At 36.1% G+C, this 22,135-nt stretch overlaps 2 protein-coding genes and 1 pseudogene across 4 annotated transcripts in view; 2 read left to right on the top strand and 1 right to left on the bottom strand.

Moving 5' to 3' along the window:
* Positions 1-700: 700 nt before the first annotated feature.
* LOC126602961 (rust resistance kinase Lr10-like) lies at positions 701-1,625 on the top strand (annotated as a pseudogene).
* LOC126612209 (rust resistance kinase Lr10-like) lies at positions 1,622-5,356 on the bottom strand. The gene is made up of 6 exons (XM_050280565.1): positions 4,335-5,356; positions 3,913-3,942; positions 3,758-3,778; positions 3,606-3,644; positions 3,071-3,100; positions 1,622-2,927 (listed from the first exon to the last, which is right to left on the bottom strand). Exons 1-6 carry the CDS (start codon positions 5,038-5,040, stop codon positions 1,795-1,797), a joined length of 1,959 nt encoding a protein of 652 aa, XP_050136522.1. The 5' UTR covers positions 5,041-5,356; the 3' UTR covers positions 1,622-1,794.
* A 217-nt stretch (positions 5,357-5,573) lies between these two features.
* LOC126612227 (rust resistance kinase Lr10-like) overlaps positions 5,574-22,135 on the top strand; it is a 145,974-nt gene continuing 129,412 nt past the window's right edge. Inside the window, exons 1-2 of one of the 3 annotated variants that reach the window (XM_050280629.1) lie at positions 5,574-6,465; positions 6,609-7,811. In XM_050280629.1, the coding sequence (XP_050136586.1) occupies positions 5,799-6,465; positions 6,609-7,735 (1,794 nt within the window). In that variant the 5' untranslated portion in view covers positions 5,574-5,798 and the 3' untranslated portion in view covers positions 7,736-7,811. Of the gene's footprint in view, positions 6,466-6,608; positions 7,812-22,135 lie in introns of those variants that run through there. The other 2 variants (XM_050280625.1, XM_050280620.1) reach the window with 2 other exon arrangements.

The raw sequence follows: 22,135 nt of genomic DNA on the forward strand, positions 1-22,135 counted from the left end.
CAGAGTTATTCTTACAAATGTTATGTACACCATTATTATTCCTGGTTACTTCCAAATAAAAGCTTTTCAAGCACTGCAAATCACCATTCGGCTTTAATTTGTCCCATCAGTCTTCTACAAAAGCGAAACGACAGTAATAAGTGCATCGGTGGCCCTGGCGACGGAATTTATGGTGTCTCTTCATTCTTTCAATTATTTCTAAGCTTGCCGGCCCTGTAGTCCTGTACAAATATGTATGATGTTTTATCAGTTCCATTTGGTGGTTGGGTGGGAAATGAATATCAAGCTCTTCATTCCAAATGGTCTAAACCTAATTGTATACAATGTGAAGTAGAGGGCAAAAGATGTAGATTGCAGAACAATGGCACCAAGAATAAAACTGAATTTGTTCACCGGAGAAAACCAAGTAAGGATAAAGTGTGCAAATCTTATTTCGCATGTATTCTGCTCATGATGTTTTTAATGATTATGATCGATATACTCTACTACATGTTGTAATTTTTCTGCTTTCATGTAATTAGCGGCTTATATATGTGATAAAAATATTAATTAATTTTGAGAAATGACAGTCTAATTTACGCAACCGTCTTTTACAGGCAAAACAAAGACATTTGTGGCCAGAGGTGAGTTGTGTAGGACTGATGTTTAGCTTTGTTTCACACCTCTAGCGCTGACATAAAGGAAAAAGAGAATTGATTGAAAAATCGAAAAAAATTTGGTGGACTGCAAGGCTCTCAAGCCAAGGAGATATTCCCATGCAGATACTAAGAGGATTACAAATCAATTCAAGTACAAGTTAAGCCAAAGCGCATACGAAACTGTGGTTAAAGGAAAGCTTTCTTCTGAATGCTTTGTTGCTGTAAAAGTAATTAACAATTCCAAGGGCGATGGGGAAGAGTTTGTAAATGAAGTGGGAACAATGGGTCATATTCACCACGTCAGTGTGGCTCGCTTGGTTGGTTTTTGTGCTGATGGATTTAGACGAACTCTGGTTTATGCGTTATTTCCCAATGGTTCACTCCAAGATTATATTTCATCTGTAGATAGTAAGGTTTATTTCCTTGGTTGGGATAAGTTGCAAGATATTGCTATTGGCCACGCCAAATGAACCAGGGATGTGATCTACGAATCCTCCATTTCGATATCGAACCTGATAGTGTTTTGCTCGACCAAAACTTCACGCTAAAAATCTCTGATTTTGGTCTGTCCAAGTTATGTTCCAAGGATCAAATCAATGCCAATGACTACAACGAGGGGGACCATGGGATACGTTGCACCTGTAGTGTTTTCCAGAAAATGTGTCTTACAAGGCAGATGTCTATAATTTTGGAATGCTGCTGCTTGAGATGGTAGGAGGAAAGAAGAATATTGGTTCAACAATAGAGGACACGACAAATGAAATTTACTATCCAAAATGGATTTATAATCTTCTAGAGGAAGGAGATGACCAACGAATCCATATTGAGGAAGAAGGGGATGGTAAGATTCCAAAGCAACTTGCAATTTTAGGGCTCTGGTGCATCCAGTGACACCCGGTGGATCGTCCTTCCATGAAAATGGTGGTTCAGATGTTAGGAGGAGAAAACTTGACGATGCAAGCATCCGTAAAAGGCTCCAATAGTTAAAAGCAATTGCTGAATTAGAGTAACATGTATATATGTTTACGCACCAATACAAGTGGTTCTTAGATGAATCCAAGCCCAAACAATTACAGATGACAATTCTTCACTAAATCATTTTAAAGCAATAATTTAACTAATAATACATTATTGCACTTACTCAACAATTTGATCATCACCTAGCTGACAATGAACATGTTAGCTCCACATTAGAACATATTGGGTTCGATTTATTGACTTGAATATTGCCCACAGTCACAGGCGTCTCTTGTGGGCATAGAGAAGGCCTGAGAGGCATTTGCAGACATTCAACATCTCCTCCAAGCATTTTGACAACTTTGGACATCGAAGGGCGATCACTTGGTTTCATTTGAATACACCACAAGGCGGTTATAACCATCTTTCTTATTACTTTCTTTTCCTCCTCTGTAACATTGTCCATTTCTAAGTCATTTCCCACTATATACTGATCGTACACCCACACTGGGAAGTAGTTTTGGCTTGAATGCTCTACCCTTGCATTCCAATTCTTCCTTCTGCTTGCCATTTCCATCAACAACATTCCAAAACTATAGACATCTGCCTTGTATGAGACGCCTCCAATATTTTTGTAGAACAACTCAGGAGCAATATACCCCAACGTACCTCGTGCTGCCGTCAAAGGGACAATGCTATTATCTATGGGATACAATTTTGCAAGCCCAAAGTCAGAAACCTTTGCTTTAAAGTTCTGATCAAGAAGAATGTTATGAGGCTTGATGTCGAAATGTAGAATTTGCATTTCACAACCTTGATGTAGATATTCAATCCCTTGAGCCACTCCAAGAGAAATCTCGTACATGTTCTTGATAGTCAAGGGAAGACTTCCTTCTTTGGAATAAATGTATTTATCAAGAGAGCCATTAGGCATGAAGTCATATACTAGAGCGCGCTTTGATCCCTCGACACAATATCCAACAAGTTGCACCACATTAGCATGGTGAATCCTTCCGATCGTAGCTATTTCGCTAATAAAATCTTGACCATTAGCTTTGGGCTTGCCCAAGACTTTAACTGCTACAAAACGGCCACTGCGGAGCTTTCCTTTAAATACAGTGCCAAAGCCACCTTCACCCAACTTGTGCTTGAACCTGCGAGTCATTTTCTTGATGTCCGAGTAAGAGTACCTTATAGGCATGAAGTTGTTATCGCATTGTAGAAAATCTTCTATTGTGCTATACATAGACAAATGCCTTCTGCGCCATCTATAGATTAAAAATGCAGTCACAACTGGAACTCCAAAAATTATTTTGGCTAGGAAAAGTAACCCTGCATGCATTGACATTAATATGTTAGATCCACTGCTTACTACTTTTGTTCCCTTTCTTTCCAAATTACTTGTTTGATGTAATTAAAGAGAGGGAATGGGAAATCTATATATGCTAATAATACAATCTCGTCTTAGTTCTTACCGATGCATATGACTATAACCCATCCACGTACTGCAACAAAATCAATCGACTATGAGTTTGAAAAGTGCATAAAGTGAAAAAAAGATCAAAGCGTGCCTTTATTGACACCCAAATTTTAGTATAAGTTTCACTCAACTAAAAAATTGTCATTATGCTTCATAATATGCCGTCGGTTTTGAGTTCACCCAACCCACCAAGCAGCAAGTACCACTCACCAAAAGAAAGAGAAAAAACACACACACACCACCGCCTACATTACCACACCAGCCTCCTCCATCTCCTACGTTGGTCCTTAATGGAAATAACATCTTGCAGGAAGTCTGCCAGTCATTTCATTTCCTTCCCCTTCTGGACACTTGAAATCGACACTCTCGAACAATTTGATTTTGGGTGAACATAAGAATGAGGGCAGACTTTGAAGTTTATAAGTGACAAAATGTTTTAGTTAGGTGAACTTAACTAAAATTTGGGTGCCAATAAAGACACCCAAAACCAAAATACTTGAGCGTATGGACTAATTAACTGAAGCTCTTACCGATGTAGTTGTTGTGTAACAATGAACTCAACTTGCCAGCTGCAATAGATACATATTATAGAAAAGTGAGCAAAGTCATACACTTACTAGGTTTAATAAGTACAGATAGAGGCCAAAGAAATAAAATAAGCTTTTGGGGAGAAACTTCTTACGCAACCAGATCCTTTCATGACCTGCAGTGAAAAATGTGAAGAAGAATACACAAAATTAGCAATAGCTCACCCAGTCTTCAGAATTTAAAAAATCAAGGCTGTCGATTGAAAACTTGTGAACATTGCATAAATAAAACTAAAAGAAGACCGCTTACTGATTTGCTGCCACAGAAATTGAAAGAAACCTACAGGAACAAAGAAAGAACAAGACCACATTAGCATAACAAGTGTGAGGTACATAAGTCCATATCAAGAATTTAAGCTCAATCACACAATGGGTCCTCAATAATCTGACATCGAACTCGCTATTTATATGAGTCAAACATGAGACCTCCTACCTACAAATTGATTGGAATACCACTAGCGACATATGTTGATACCATTAATCTCATCTTCCATATAATGGATTGCAAGTTAGAATATATCTGAACCGGTTATTTAGTCAGTGTGTGAGTCCGAACAATTAACCAGGGCTTTATTCTTGCTTGAATGTATGTTATATGTTCATAGTTTGACAAGGCAATTATTTTTCAGACTACATACACAAGTTTATTACTTTAGTCGAGAGTTGACCCACCTGAAATGGTCTGCGGAAAACATGTAGACACATAATTCCCGGTCCAATATTTGCCTTGGCAGCGTATTGCATAAGGCCTCTCAAATCCAAGCTCGAAGCCATACATGAGCGCATCGTGTATGTCTTTATAAGAGACGTTGCTGTAATCAACGTAGTCGACGGGAGCCAAAGTCATCCACTCTGCACTGCAACCCGCATCCAAATCCCATACTTCTATTTCCCCGACCTTGACATAGCTATACGTTTTTGGTTGGCTCGAAGAACTTGTGTTATTCAAGCATGAAGCAGTGTCCACGTACAGAGAAGAATTCAATGGATTCGAACACATCAAGTAATATATAGATGTTGTTGAAGGCCATGACCAATATAGATTAGTGTTGGGCGGAATATTTTGAGGCATGGAAGAGCAATTGTTGCTCTGAAGGCCAAAATCTACAATTCGGATTGTCTTCTTATCGTAGTTGATTGCCTGGACGTAGTATTTTCCGGAAGAAGGTATGTCTAGTACTGTAATGTTGCTCTCGCAGGACATAGTATACATAACGTTGCCGCAGTGCTTCGGGTCATCGTCCAGTCGAAAAGGATAGCTGATGTTGTGGATATGGCCGCAGGATGAAGTACATGACTTGGCACAAGTTTCACTGCAAAAGCAAAGAAGAAGAAAGGCTAAGCTTAGGGTGAAGGACCTGCTTCCACTAATTTCCATTTTTTTGGGGGTCGGGAAGAGAGAGAGAGAGAGAGAGAGAGAGAGAGAGGTGTACAAGTAAACACCAAGTAGTTATATAATAAGGTGGGGTTAAAGCACCTTCCGTGAAATTGCTGTAAGCACATCAAATATTCTAGAGAAACGTCGGTCAATGGTGTCCTAGGGACTCTTAAAATGGCTGAAAATGAAGGCTATGAAAGTGGCAGATTGAATGAATTTCGTATGTTATTGACTGAGTATATTGTATAATATAGACACAACAGAGTCAACTAATGAACCCTACATCATTGGCGAGGAAACAGGACCCCACATTTAGTGGGATTTGACTCAAACATTACTAAATTAGCCCTTAGTACTACTATCATTCTCCATGAGACGGAATGAGGTGTAGTGGTAAACACCAAGTAGTATTATAATACAGGAGAGGGGTTAAAGCACCTTCCGTGAAGTTGCAGAAGGACTTCAAGTGTTTGACAGAGTCAGTCAACGAAAGACAGAATTGTATAATCATAATGCTCTCTAGAGAGAGAGAGAGACAGAGAGAGAGGTGTAGCAAATACCAAGTAGTATTACAATACAGGAGCCTTCCGTGAAGTTGCAGTAATTCAACGGCAAAGACAGAATTGTGTAATCATAATGCTCTCTCTATTTCTCTTTCATTAATGGAGGACAGTGTATAATTAGTACGTACATATCTCTGCTTAATTACACAAAAGAAAAATCCACGAGCATTATTTTTTTTTATTATTAGCTCAGAAATGCAGAAATTGTTCATCTCTTCCTTTTGCATATTGTTGCTGGTTTTCTTCAAACGAGTTGGAGCAAGCCAATATGTGTGCCCGGAATCCGAGTGTGGTGATGATCAAGGCCCGGCTATCCATTTCCCCTTACGCATCAGCCGCACACATCATTGTGGAAATCCTGGGCTTGAATGCAATGGGAGATATGAGCAGCAAATATTAGTAAAATTATTTATCAAACAGATAGATTACAAGCGTCAGGAAATCCAAGTGCATCCCCCAAGCAACTGCCTGCTGCTAAAGCCCGTCGAAATCACAAACGTGCCACCCTCTCCCTTCTACTTGTCAAATTTTAGCATCAGTAACGTTACCTTATTCAGTTGTCCTACTGTTGCAAGAGTTACGTATGCGTATCAAGACCCCTGCCTAGGTGACCCTGGCCGCAGAATTTATGCCATTGATTCTACATACGAATTAGAAGATTTCTTCCAGAATCTACAATCTTGTTCAAAGATGTATGATGTTTTATCAGTTCCATTTGGCTATTGGAAGGGTAATGGCTATATTCTTCAATTCAAATGGTCGAAACCAAATTGTACAGAATGTGAAGCACAGGGAAAGAGGTGTAGATGGAACAACAATGGCACCAACAGTGAAATTGAATGTCAACACGTGAGGAAACCAAGTAAGGAGAACATTATATTCACTGCTAGTTTTAAACATCGTTGCATTTATGTCGCAGTAATTATTATTTGAAGGATGTTGTCCGATCCATTTTTCCGAGGATATTAATTGTCAGTCTCGATTTAATTTGCAATTCTTTTACAGGCAACACATGGAAATTAGTGGTTACAGGTGGAATCCTCGGTGCTTTGCTACTTGTTCTACTGATGATTGCAGCATTTCGGGTATACAGCGCTGATAGGAAGGAAAAAGAGAGTCAATTAAGAATTGAAAGATTCTTGGAGGATTACAAAGCACTCAAACCAAGCAGGTATTCGTATGCAGATATTAAGAGGATTACAAATCAATTCAAGGACAAGTTGGGCGAAGGAGCCTATGGAACTGTCTTCAAAGGAATGCTCTCTTCTGAATTCTTTATTGCTGTCAAAGTCCTCAACAGTTCTAAGGGAGATGGGGAAGAGTTCATAAACGAAGTGCGAACGATGGGTCATATCCACCACGTCAACGTGGCTCGCTTGGTTGGATTTTGTGCTGATGGATTTATACGAGCTCTTGTTTACGAGTTCTTCCCCAACGGTTCCCTGCAGGATTTCATTTCATCCGCAGGTAGTAAGAATTCCTTTCTTGGTTGGGATAAGCTGCAAGATATTGCCCTAGGCATAGCCAAAGGAATTGAATACCTTCACCAGGGATGTGATCTACGAATCCTGCATTTCGATATCAAACCCCATAACGTGTTGCTAGACCAAAACTTCACTCCAAAAATTTCTGATTTTGGTTTGGCCAAGTTATGTTCCAAGGATCAAAGCTTGGTGTCCATGACTACAGCGAGGGGGACCATTGGCTACATTGCACCTGAAGTGTTCTCCAGGAATTTCGGAAATGTGTCTTACAAGGCAGATGTTTATAGCTTTGGAATGCTGCTGCTTGAGATGGTAGGAGGAAGGAAGAATATTGGTGTAACCATAGATAACAATACAGATGAAATTTACCATCCACAGTGGATTTATAATCTTCTAGAGGAAGGGGATGACCTACGAATCCATATTGGGGAAGAAGAAGATGGTAAAATTCCAAAGAAACTTGCAATTATAGGGTTATGGTGTATCCAATGGCACCCGTCGGATCGTCCTTCCATGAAAACAGCGGTTCAAATGTTAGAAGGAGGAGGAGAAAGCTTGACTGTGCCGCCTAATCCCTTCATGCCTACAGGTCCTACAACTAGAAATGTAAGACGCCTAGAGCTAGAAGCAATTGTTGAATTAGAGTAAAATGTATACGCAAATGTATAGTAACATTCGCATTGAATGTGTAATGATTCAAACCTAAGGGATATTTTGATAACCATTTCGTTTTGGTACCAAACAAAAGAAGTTTGTTTCCTCTCCTTGTTTAAGCATTAGATGCCAATTATTGTTTATCATTTTTTAAATTTATATTTTGTTACAGTAGAAGCCTAGAAGGAAATCGAGCACTGGACTTACCAAATTCTAACTCGTTTCTACACACCAAGAGCTTGATTTCGGCTCTTATTTATAGTATTTAAGCTATAAGCCGTGACAATAATTAGAGCACTATCATTTGTTGTGAGCTTCAACTGGTTAGCATTTTTGTATGTTTTAAACTTTTAATTAGAATATATATTTCATGTAGACTTATCTTGCCATAAAGCATGTCATCCCCTCCCAAGTTTTTCTCTTCGCGTTGAGTTTGGGATACGAAAACTTGCCAAACAAAGTGGATTGATTAGTAACCGAAGCTTATTATTCGACTAAATATTATTTGGAATTTTAATTAAAAGAAACAATATGAATCGTTTTTGTTTGATTTGAAAATTATAAAATGAGGAGATTAAATTGTTAGTTGTTAGGAGTAGAGAAATTGGTAGAGATCGAATCCATACAAGAATGTATAGACATTATTGTGCTCTGTCACAAGGATAAATCACATAAAACAAAATGTAGTACTTTGAGGATGGAAGAAACTTAATGGCTAACGGGTAATCAACACAATATGGGTGGGGATGTAGAGGTGACGCGGAAGGAATTGGCGGGCTGGTGGAAGTGGGTTGTGGCATGCAGAGAGAATGGGGTTGGGGACGCAAGAGATTGCGTGGAAGGTAGAGTCGGGCGTGAGGGTGACGTGAGGGCAAGGGAAGCAGCAAACCGTGTGGGCTGCTGTGGTTGATCCACTAGGGTGGCTTTTTTGACCAAACTATAAAGCGCATAGACTTTTTGACCAAGAGGATAGTCAACAAATATGCAACGTTTTGCACGGGTATCAAATTTATGAGTGGGATGTATAAGAACCAATAAAGCCTCCTAGAGATCCAAGTCAAGTTAAATAAACCACGAATAATCAAAACAATTAATATACCACAAGTATGAAATATAAACCAACTTGCAGCAGTAATAGATGAAGCCATGATCAAACAAGTAGTAGACCTTCTCCTCTCTGTCAAAACCAATAATAGTCAAACTAACAATAGGTCTTAGTTTAATAATGAGTGTATGTTTTGTAAAAGCAGAGGCTACTATTTATACACAATCAATCTATGTAATTCTCTTATTAGAATCCTTATTCAACACTGAATAAGTTTACCTTATTGTATACAAAGTGTTAAAACCAGTTTTTATACTTTCATTCAATCCTTCACAAATAAGGATTAAGTATACCTTTTTACATTGGGACTTTTCTATACGGATCTGAAACAAATAGCAGGCCTTAGGAATTATAATCATGATCATATTCTTACATTCTCCCACTTGATCATGACCCAAAACCATCGCACAACAATTCAGATCATTATAGAAGTGATCACTAAATGTCAATGAAAAATTAGTTCATCACAAACAATCTATCAATGCATTTCAAAGTATTGAATCCAGAAATTCACACTCTTGATACAATACAGAGCTAATTTCAAAATCACAAATACTTAATCTGCACCTTTGTAACATTGTGAACCAACTGATTAAAGACAAACTCAAAACAAGTTTGCTCCCACTTTTGAAGCCAAAACATTTAATATCAACACATGATACCAAATTGTAATCATCTCAATATTCAAACCACTTGAATAACATGATTCGTAATCCAAGTAATTACTTAAACCAAAATCTTGAAAGATCATAAGTAATACTATGAACAACACTTTATAATTCAGCCAACTGCTTTATCAAATCAAAAACTGACTTTAAAGCATTGTAAGAACCATAAAACAAAATTTTGTCTTCTAGAACAATTAATCACATATAATCTGGAAAAATTGAACCCAAATGAAAACATTCGATTATTCAAAACTAGCTAAAACATAAAACTAGTTGAAACAAAATAATTGAAACAAAACTAACTAATAAACCTACAAAGATGTCATCACCTTCAATACTTCTGTACCAGCAACTACTCCCACTGATCAAAAGATTCCAGCACTCCCATTCGAGTAACATGAGCTTTGAAGACTCCAATTGGTAAAGCTTTAGTCAAAGGATTTGCAACCATGAGATTTGTATTAAGATGTTGCACTTCTATAGTTCCTTTCTTTACCATCTCCCGAACTTTCAGGAATTTTACATCCATCAGTCCACTAGCAGAATTCCTCTTATTGTTTTTAGAGAAAAACACAGCTGAAGTGTTGTCACAAAACATCTTCATTGGCTTTTAATTGAATCCATTAACTTCAACTCACTTATGAAATTCTTGAGCCAATTAGCTTGCTTGCTGCCTTCAAAACAGGCTACAAATTCTGCTTCCATGGTCGATGTTGTTATGATAGACTGCTTAGAACTTTTCCATGAAATAGCTCCACCTCCAAGCATAAAGACATAACCTCCAGTGGATTTTCTTTCATCTAAGTCTCCAGCTAGATCTGAATCAGTATATCCACTGACTTCTAGATGTGGATTTCTGCTATATATGAGCATGAACAACTTGGTCCGTTGCAAATATCTCAATACCTTCTTCGCCATAGTCCAATGAGCTTCACCTGGATTTGATTGAAACCTATCCAAGATGCCAACAATGAAGGCAATATCAGGTCTCGTACAAACATTTGCATACATCAAACTACCCACCAAAGAGGCATAAGGTTTGTCTCTCATTTTTTCCTCTTCAATTTCACTCTTGGGACATTGTGCTCTGGTGAATATATCACCTTTATTAACAGGAACGTGGCCTCCTTTGCAATACTCCATGTTGAACTGAGTTAGCACTCTATCAATATAGCCCTTTTGAGATAAACCCAAAAGTCTTCGCCTTCTGTCTCTCACTATCTCTATCCCAAGAACATAGTGTGCTTCACCAAGGTCCTTCATTTCAAAATTAACACTAAGCATGGACTTAGTGTTCTGCAGTAATTGAGAACTAGAACTAGCCAGTAGTATGTCATAGACATATAGCATCATTATAATGAAATTTGGTCCACTGAACTTGATATACATGCAATCGTCTAACTTATTTTCAGTGAAACCATGAGCTGTAACTACTTGATCAAATTTGAGATACCATTGCCTTGAAGCTTGTTTGAGACCATAAATTGACTTATTTAATTTACAAACCATATCTTCCTTCCCCCTTTCAGCAAATCCAATTGGCTGCCTCATATAAATATCTTCTTGTAGCTCTCCATTAAGGAAGGTCATCTTGACATCCATCTGATGCAGCTCCAAATCGAAATGTGCAATCAAAGCCATTATGACCCCCAAGGAATCTTTTGATGAAACAGGTGAAAAAGTATCGTTGTAGTCAATACCTTCTCTTTGAGTGAACCCTTTTACAACTAATCGAGCTTTGTATCTTTCAATTCTACCTTGAGAGTCTCTTTTGGTTTTATAAACCCACTTACAACCTATAGGCTTGATTTTGGAATTAGATTCTACCAATGTCCAGACTTTGTTTTTGCTCATCGATTCCAATTCCTCATTCATTGCATTGATCCATAAGATTGATTATGAGCTCTCTATAGCTTGATTGTAGGTGATGAGATCATCAATATCACCTATGTCATACTCAGATTCTTGCAAATAGACATAATCATTTGATATGGCTGACTTTTTTGTTCTTGTCGATTTTCTTAATTCTGGTTCAGCTCGAGGTGGTTCTGAACTGTCAACTTGATGTTGTGTTTGCACAACATGATCTTCCAGCCGAGTCTGTTCAAATGTAGTTTCTGTTTCAAGTCCACAATCTACCATTTGATGATCTTCTTCTTCATTTGGACTAATCTTTTGAGGGAATATGGGAAGAATCTTGTAATTTTCTGCAGGAGAGACATATTCATCAGAGATTTGTTCCTCAAAATTAAATTATTCTTGATTTAGATCTGCCACATCTTGGTCTTCTAGAAAAACAGCATTGTGTAACTCTTGAATTCTTGAATGAGCTTGTGGATCATAAAACTTGAACCCTTTGGACTTTTCACAGTAGCCAACAAAATAACAAGACTGAGTTCTTGCATCTAATTTCTTCTCATGTGGATTATAGAACCTTGCTTCAGCCTTGCAGCCCCAAACATGAAAGTAATCAAAATTTGGTTTTCTTCCAGTCCAAATTTCAAAAGGGATTCGTGAAACAGCTTTGGTTTGCACCCTGTTGAGTATATAAATTGCTGTTTTGAGTGCTTCTCCCCATAAGAATGCTGGAAGTTTAGCTTTAGACACCATGCTTCTCACCATCCCAATCAAAGTTTCGTTCCTCCTTTCTGAGACTCCATTCTGTTGTGGCGTTCCAGGTGTCGTATATTGTGCCACAATGCCATGTTTCTCCAGATAAAGAGCAAAAGGTCCTTTCTGTTGACCTGCCTCAGTATACCTACCAAAATACTCTCCTCCCCTATCCGATCTAACAATTTTAATAGTTCTATTTAATTGTCTCTCAACCTCAGTTTTAAAAATTATGAAGCAACTACGGACGACTGATTTTTCACTAATGAGATAAGTAAAACTGAATTTTGAGAAGTCATCAATAAAATTCACAAAATAATTGTTTCCACATATAGTTTTAACTGGAAAAGGACCACATACATCAGTGTGTATGATTTCAAGCAGATTTTGACTCCTCCTAGCTTCTAATTTTCTAGTATTAGTCAATTTCCCTTTCAAACAATCAACACATTCACTTTTGGTTCGAAAATCAAATGAGGGAATCAAATTGGATTTAGATAATTGTAAGATTCTCTCTTTCGAAATGTGTCCCAACCGTTTGTGCCACAAAATGTAAGAATTTTCAAAATCATGCATCCTTTTGGTGTTTACATTTAAAACATGCACATAATCCTTTTCAAGAGAACAATCCAATTGCCAAAGGTTTTCACGTAAATAAGCTTTTCCCAAAACTGGGTCTAAATTATTCTTTTGAAAAAACTTTATGCCCTCATCATCCCCAACAAAAACCGAATTCTGTTTAGTTAGTTTTGATGCAGAAACTAGGTTCCTTCTCATTGTAGGCACAAAAAGTACATCATTTAGTTCAAGTATAAAACTAGAAGATAATTTTAGTTTCACTTTCCCTATAGCTTCTACAGCAACCTTAGTCCCTTCCCCAACAAAAACACTATAATTCATTTTATTTGTTTGTTTTTGTTTTTCAAAACCATGCAATGTATTTGTGACATGAATTGATGCACCAGCATCAAACCACCAAGATTTAGCAGGAATTTCAACCAAGTTAGACTCCTCACAGGCATAGACATCAGTATTACCCTTACTCCTCAGCCAATCCTTAAAAGCTTTGCAATCTTTTCTAATATGACCTTTGGTTTTGCAAAAGACACATTTAAGCTTAGTTATATCTTTAATTTTAACTTTAAGATTGTCATATTTCTTAGAGGATTCAGCATATTTAGCAGGCATACTAGATTTAGAGACATTATCATAAGACTTAGAGTTCTTACTTGGATTAAATCTGCCACCCTTCTTGCTCTTTCCTTTGGATGCATGTACAAGGTTTACTGCTTCAATTTCCTTGCCCTTGTCTTGCTTTAGTCTTTTCTCTTCTTAGACACATTGAGCAATGAGCTCATCAAGTGTCCAAAGATTCCCTTGAGTGTTATATGAGACTTTCAGTTGACAATATTTAGCAGGGAGTGCTTGAAGCACCATAAAAACCAGTTGAGTCTCTGAAATATGTACATCCATTGAGTTGAGTTTCTTGGTAGCATCTGAGAGTTTCAGAATATGATCCCTAATTGAGCCATTGCCCTCACACTTGTAAGTTGTCAAGAGTGACATATAGTGTCCAATTTCAGCCTTCTGAGGTTCCTGAAACTTCTCTTCAACAGCCTTGAAGTAATCAACAACAAGGTCATGTTGTTTGATACCTCTTCTAACATGATCAGTCATGCCAGCCTCCAAAATGGACAATGTCAATTTATTTGATCACCACCACCTCTCGTGCTCTGCTTTCTCAGCCTTGGAACTTTTGTCAGTCAATAATGGGGGTTGTGGATTGTCAATTACAATGTCAAATTCATTGAGTGTCAGTAGCAACTTGATCTCGCGTCTCCACTTCTTGAAATTACTTCCACCAGTGAGAATCGGAACACTTGCCAAATTCAAGGTTTACAGTGAAACTGCAGCAGATCATAATGAAATCAGTAAACATGAGCCAATAGGTTCCTGATTTCTCTACTACTAGTTAAACTTTACAAAACAAAATTTGAACCAATTTGACTATATATGTAGTCCCAATGATAAAGGATACACATATATCAAACAATTCAAAAACTGTCCCTTTTTTTTTCTTTCGGATTATGTATCAATTGATAGTTCAATAATTATCACACATAATTCCATTTGATTTACAGATAACACAATCTTCAAATAACAAAATATGCAGTATATAACATGCATACATTTTTGACATTGAACTGTTGAGTTTTTTTTTTTTTTTTTGACCCATCAAGCAAAACCAATCAATTATTGGAGATGTCTGGATGCAATAATTTTAGTCATCTTAATTAAAAATAGATAATTAAGATCTCAACTTCTGGCAATAAAAATAAAGAATCACACGATAACACGGGGATCATAATTAACATATATGCATTTTAAATCCAATTCATACAAGTCTGTTGAGTTTGTATTGCTTTTGAATCTCATATAGTATTAATTAGAATAAGGCACTCAGATTCAAAATCATAGAGAAGTGTAGTAAACGAAAAATTATAACTTTCTTATGAATCAACAAAGATTGAATAAGACGAAAAAAGAAACCGAAACACATACCAGTAAGGATCCAAATTGAAAACGAAATAGTGCAGCAGAAGTAATGAATTATTTGTAATCTAGATTGACTGCTCTTTATGAACCCCAATTCGATCAGAAAACCCAGTTTTTCTGAACCCCCAATTCGAAACGACGGCAACTTAATTTTACCAAACAAACATTAACTTTGTTTTTTTTTTTTTTATATAAAGACAGCTCCTGGGTTCAAAACCTTTAGGAGCCCCTTTTATTTTATTATTCAAGTTTTTTAACTAAAACTTAGGCTCTGATACCACATGTAAGAACCAATAAAGCCTCCTAGAGATCTTAGTCAAGTTAAATATACCACGAATAACCAAAACAATTAATATACTACAAGTATGAAATATAAACCAACCTGCAACAGTAATAGATGAAGCCATGATCAAACAAGTAGGAGACCTTCTCCTCTCTGTCAAAACCAATAATACTCAAACTAACAATAGGCCTTAGTTCAATAATGAGCGTATGTTTTGTGAGAGCGGAGGCTACTATTTATACACAATCAATCCATGTAATTCTCCTATTAGAATCCTTATTCAACACTGAATAAGTTTACCTTATTGTATACAAAGTGTTAAAACCAGTTTTCATACTTTCATTCAATCCTTCACAAATAAGGATTAAGTATACCTTCTTACATTGGGACTTTTCTATACGGATCTGAAACAAATAGCAGGCCTTAGGAATTATAATCATGATCATATTCTTACAGGATGGGCACTCATTTTCTTCCTTATTCATGTTTGGTGTTGAAAAATAGAAGCCTCCTAATTTGGTGGCGTTGGAGAATCCTTTTAACCATCCAAAACATGGATCTAAGGAGTCAGGAAGCAAGAGGAGTTTATCCATATTCATGGATACAAGAAGCTATGAGCAAAGGAATGAGGACATCATTTTAGGTGATTATTCTTTGCTTCTACAAAGAGGATCTACATAAGTATAAAGTCACCTCTCTTTGTTTTGAATTTGAGTTGAGTCTTTGACTAACAATTACTAGACTTTTAATTTCATGAGTTAAGTTTTGTTTTTGAGTGCATATAAGCATGCTAGAGCCTTTAATTGTCAATTACATATATGTGTGTTGCTCAAATGAACTTAGTTTATCAAAAATTTCCTTCAAGACCAACTTCTATGGCATGTGTGGTTTCTTGTGCCAATCACACAAACGTTATGTAAAAAGAACTTACACATTACATTCCATGATTGACAATTAACAACACAATAGTGTTATAACTGTGTCATGAAAGTTTTTATGCAAAGTCACTTGATATGCTGCAACAATTAGTAAACAATATTAGAAAGACCTAGAGGAACCCACAAACCCACAATTCATTCCAATCCATTAAGTAGCTCATGCATCATTTCTCCTCAACAAATGTGATTTTGAAAGGTAGACGAATTTCTGATTGCATTGGTCTAGTTTCAGAAGGGTTCAATTTTATGGACAAAAATGCTTGTGGTGGTAACGTGAGCATAAAAGTTGATATTGTTGAAGTTTTTGATACTTTGAATTGAAGTTTTCTTCTTCATGTGCTTTCTAGCTTTGGCTTTTCTCGAATATTTGTGGACTCGATGCATGTTTTAGTTTTAGTATGGTCGGCTCGACTTTCAATTTTGGTAAATGGCACACCAAGAGGATTTTTCTCTTGCTCTCAGGGTGTACGTCAGGGAGACCTTCTTTCTCCACTTCTTTTCTGTCTAGTAGAGGAAGTTATGAGTAGGGATTTATCTTTGCTTTTTTCTACTAGTCAGATTACTGCTATTTCAGCTTCGTGGGGTTGCTGCCTTCCTACCCATGTGTTATCTGCTGATGATCTTTCTATTTTTGGTCATGGAAGTGTTCGATCTCTTCGTGCTCTTCGAAATTTGTTGGATAAATATGGTTGTGCTTTGGGACAACTTATTAATGCAACTAAGAGTACTTTTTTTATCTCGGCTCCACCTCTGCCCATTTTAGAGCACAGGTTTAGAGATATCTTAGCTTTCGTTAGGGTACTGTTCTTTTTACTTATCTTGCGGTACCCATTTTTCGTGGTAAGCCAAGGAGAATTCATTTTCAAGTTTTGGTAGATAAGGCTAAAGCTCACCTATCAGGTTGGAAATATAAACTTCTCTCAATGGCTGGACAATTTCAGTTGGTGCAGTCTGTTTATCAAAGCTTGTTTCTTTATAGTTTCTCAGTTTATCAATTGTCAGCGTGCCTTTTAACTAATCTTACTGCTTGTGCAAGGAATTTTCTTTGGTAAGAAGACCTGGCTTCTTTATAGTTGGTAAGTGTTGACTGAAGTATGGTGACCTAATCAGGATGGTGGGCTTGGTCTTCGGGATTTAGCTTCTTCAAACTTGATGACTTTACTTAGATTCGGCTGGGATGCTTTACAATCCCGTTCTTTGTGGGGCTTTTTTGCTCTTCAGCGTTTTCTTCTTGCGCCTTAAAAAAAACAAAATATCTACTTATGGTCTTCTGTGCGGCATGGTTTAAAGCGTGCCTTACCTATTCATAATAATAATAGTCGTTGGATTATTGGTGATCAAAGGTTAGGTTCCCTTTGGTTCGACAAATGGTTAGATGACCCAATTATTAACTCTTCATCATCTCCAGTCATTTCACCTATGGTTCATCCTCAAGTTTTAGATGCTATTGAATCTCAAAGTTGGTCTTGCCATATTATTTTACAAATTTATTCTCATATGTGGTTGAACAAATTTTACGTATACCTTAGCCTTAAATATAGAGGATGACAAATTAATTTGGAAACCACCACCTACTAGGAACTTTTCCTTTTCTTTTGGTTCATCTTATCTGAGGAATCTGCTGCTAATCTTTTCTTTGGGTGTCGGATATCTAGGCAACTTTGGAGGTGGTTAGCATGTCAATTTGGTACTTCTTTGCCTCTTTCAGATTCTTCAAATGCGTTTAGGATATCTATGTTAAACCCTTTCTCATTAGTTGCATAATCTTTGGATTTTTGCAGGTCTTTCTTCTATTTCAACTATTTGGAAAGCTTGAAATAAGTTTATTTTTTAGGGTCGATCAATCTCCTTTCATCGTCTTTGCATGTCTATCAATTCCAGGGTCATTCATATTAGGAAATTTATTCTTTGTTACTCTCAAGGTTTGGACACTTGTATCATTTCTTCTCTTGGGATTCGACCTATCCCTAACAAGGCACCTACTGTTCTTCTGCTTTTAGGTCTCCTCCTTGATTTCCTTGGATTAAACTTAATACATATGATTTGTCTAAAAGAAATCCTGGTCCTACTATGTGTGGAGGAGTTTTCAAGGATTTCCATGGTTAGTTTCTTGATGATTTCTACCAATGGATTGGGCATCGCAACTTTTTTTTTTATTTTAATTTTTTGCAGAATTATTAGCAATTATTATTAGTGTTGAGTTTGTATATTTGCTGGGTTAACATTGCCTTGGTTGGAAAGTGATTATTCTAGTGTTATTGCTGCTCTCCAATCAACCAATTTTGATCCTGCTTGGCCTCTTCATACACAATGGCCTACTTGTCTGGATCGCATTTGGAATATGAAATTCTATGCCTTTCACATATATCATGAAGGAAATGTTGTTGCGGATAAATTTGCTAACATGGGCTTGTCTTCTCCAACTTTGGTGGCATGACTTCCCTCCACCAGTGGCTTGTGCTGCTTTGTTTTCAGACTATATTCGCTTGCTTGGCTTCCGCTTCTCAAACTAATGTGCATCTCACCATGCAGGTATGTCTTCATTTCTTGTTTTTTCCTAACCTTGTGGTGTCATTTGACTTGTTTTGCAAATGTCTCCATTTCTTGTTTTCTCCTAACCTTGTGGTGTCATTTGACTTGTTTTGCAAGTTTTTTACTTTTTAGGTTTCGCTTTAGAGGGTTTAGGTTTCATGTCCCCCCTTCTTTTCCTTGTATCTTTTTTGTTTTCGTTTCTAGAGGGTTAAGGTCTATGTCCCCCTTCTTATATATTCATGTTGTTTTTCTCATTTTCTTGGTATAATGAGGGATAAGGTTTATGTCCCCTATGACTAGGTGAAACTTATTATTATTATTATTATTATTTTGTTATCCATAAAACATCCTTCATCCCATCCAGGTTTTCTAAAATACAATAAAATTAAGGGATAATTTGATTGCGGTCCCTAATCCTTAACATTCTTTGATTAAAACCTTAATAGTATTCAAAGTTTGATCAAGGTCCCTTAACTTTGTACACCTCATTATATTACTATTAATATTTATATTCTTATAGTTTTGCAATTAATTGTTTGATATTTTATGAGATTTATAATCCTATAAATTTAAAATCCTTCATTATAATACTATTAGAAACGGTTATAATAAAAAAAATTCAAACATTTTAATTGAATAAATGGATAAAAACTATGTAAAAATAAGAAATAATAAATGGCAAAAGAATGTATCCATAGTGTTAAAAAAATTGGTACATTTTACAAAAAAATTGGTACATTTCACATATAACAAAGTGGTACATTAATAAAGAAGAATGGGTACATCATAAATAAATTAGGGTACAAATAAAAGATTAAAAATTATGAGTACAAATGAATTTTTAAAAATATAGGTGCTAAAAGAAATTAATAAATGGGTACAAAATATAACTAAAAAGAAAATACTACAAATTTAAAAAAAAATGTTGCAAATTAAAAGTGGGTACAAACTAAAAATATAAATATATGGTACAAAGTTTAGGCATAAAACATAAATATACCATATGTAATTTTTCTATCATTGATTAAATATACAATGTCACGTGATGGTATACACATGGGTACAAACACAAATAAAACTTTAAAAAATATGGGCACAAAAAGAAACTAATATATGGGTACAAATTAAAAATGAAAAGAAAATTGGTACAAATTAAAAAAATATTTGCAAATTAAAAATTGGTACAAACTAAAAATAAAAATATATGATAAAAAATTTAGCCATAAATATAAATATACTAATTGTAACATTTTTAACACTAAAGGAATATATTTAAAAATAAAAATATTTTATTATTCAAATAATTAATGATGTTATTAATACCAAGGACCTTGATCAAAAATTGAAAATGAATAGAATTTTAATCAATGGAGTAACAAAAAGAAGGATGTGAACCTAATTTTCCCTAAAATTAATTAGCTCATGTGCAAGCAAAGTATGGGCTTCCCATGCGCAGGAACTTGAATTTACTCATATTTGGTAGTTACGTAGTTAGATACGAGGTGCCTCCCCATCGTTCAATGTGTTCACCCACATGATGTTGAGTGTAACCTTCTTAAGGTTCAACAAAATTATTGTTTCTATTAACAAATGTAAATAAAAAATAAGCAAAATACTAGATAGATCACATGTTTTATTTTTATTACATTGGTGTGCCGTATTGTGATATGACTGCATGCATGCCACGTTTTGTACTAAGTTATCTCATTAGATGTTGATTGTATGTATCACTTTCCATATTATATGGTACATCAATGTAGTATAAATATGTGGTCTTTATAATACTAAAAAATAAATAAAAAGTAATGTTGCACTTATCACATTTTTCATACCATTGTATCATCTCTTTATAGAAGCAGGGCACATCAACATATGTGTCTCATCTCTATTAAAAAAGTGATACAAATATGGTATGAAAAATATGATAAGAGTAGCATTTACAAAAAACAAAATCTTAAAGTTAAAGGAACTGAACAAACATAGGAAATTTGAAAGGTACTGTTAGCAGTTCAATCCCACGAAAAACAGGGGGTGGTCTTAATCAACACAGATGAGACGTGCAATTCATCTGTAAAGTTCAATAATTTTCATTTACCACAACTTAACATAAACAAGCTTCGTCATGCATAAATGTGGAACTTTATGAACCACAGTAGGCAGCACAAACAGGATATGAGCGAAAAATGACACTCTCAACAGACTGAATGGAATTGAGTAAAAACAATCTCACAATTGATGAGAAAGATCATGAAAATTCCAAGTGGTATGTACAACATTATTATTCCTGGTTACTTCCATATAAAGGCTTTTCAAGCACTGCAAATCACTATTCAGCTTTAATGTGTCCCATCAGTCTTCTACAAAAGCAAAACGACAGTAATAAGTGCATCGGTGGCCCTGGCGACAGAATTTATGGCGCCTCTTCGTTCTTTCAATTATTTCAAAGCTTCCTGGCCCTGTAGTCCTGTACAAAGATGTGTGATGTTTTATCAGTTCCATTGGTGATTGGGTGGGAAATGAATTTAAACTCTTCATTTCAAATAGTCTAAACCAAATTGTATAGAATGTGAAGCAGAGGGCAAGAGGTGTAGATTGAAGAACAATGGCACTAAGAGCAAAACTAAATTTGTTCATCGGAGGTAACCAAATAAGGATAATGCGTGTAAATCTTATTTCGCAAGGATAATGCGTGTAAATCTTATTTCGCATGTATTCTGCTCAGGATGTTTTAATGATGATTATTGGTATATTCTGCTACGTGTTGTGATTTTGCTGCTTTCATGTAATTAGCAGCTTAGATATGTGAAAAAAAATTGTTTGGGTTAGTATTTGAACATTGGGTTTAAGTGAAAGAAGGCCCAAGGATGCCAATTGAAAGGGGAATTGCTCGAAGCCCATCATTATACCCAGAAGCAAATTGAGGCTTTCTCAGCCATGAGTCATAAACCACGTGTCTATAAGTAAAGTGACAAGTGATGAAGATTAACCTACTAACAGCAAAGAACATTTCCAGTGGCATTACAAGTAAGAAAGCTGATGACTCGCTACCTTCCAAATGTTTTCGGGCAAGAGCAAAAGTTACAGCAGTCGGGCTAGTTTTCCTATAAAAGGAAGAAGAGGCCCCAGAGACAAAGACACTCAACCAATCAACCAATCAAACAAACAAACATACAAACTTTGTTCTCAAGCCAAATTTGCGTCCAAAAGCTGAACACAGCCCAGATTTAGTCATTTTAAGGATAGTTCCCTACAAAAGACATCTTTTGTCTAGTCTAAAAGCTTTGCTACCTCCCTTAGTGGCATAGTATCGATTCCCTTATGTAAACTTGTTTACCATCCATCCCTTTTTAAGCATACAACTCTTGTAAACTCAAAGAGAAATGATTGTAAGAAGTTCAACCTTGCCAGACAAGGTGAAATCTTGCCCGAAACTCTTTGTTTGTTTTCTAAATTTGTAGATCTATTGCTTAATGCATTCTCCAGTATGTATTCAAGTTATTTCCACCTGTTTTTCTATTTTAAGAAGTCTATTTGCATCTGGATCTGGTTCACTTAAATGAATATGCTTTCATTAGATATACTCTGGAACCAAACAAGTAACTTAAGGGGATCTGGACTCCCTTCATTTCGAGCATACAAGACTATGAACTAAAAGTCCTTATTTACAAGGCAAGAAAAAGAACTTAATATGAAGTTAACCCA

This window comes from Malus sylvestris, chromosome 2 (genome assembly GCF_916048215.2).
Source record: "Malus sylvestris chromosome 2, drMalSylv7.2, whole genome shotgun sequence".
Lineage (NCBI taxonomy): Eukaryota > Viridiplantae > Streptophyta > Magnoliopsida > Rosales > Rosaceae > Malus > Malus sylvestris.

Excerpts from the sequence above, each read along its gene's own strand:
- LOC126612209 (XM_050280565.1), bottom strand. The coding sequence starts at position 5,040 with ATGGAAATTAGTGGAAGCAGGTCCTTCACCCTAAGCTTAGCCTTTCTT. Across the intron at positions 3,645-3,757 it reads TCATGAAAGGATCTGGTTGC|CTGGCAAGTTGAGTTCATTG; the intron begins GTAAGAAGTTTC and ends TATCTATTGCAG. Across the intron at positions 3,101-3,605 it reads GTTACACAACAACTACATCG|TACGTGGATGGGTTATAGTC; the intron begins GTAAGAGCTTCA and ends ATTTTGTTGCAG.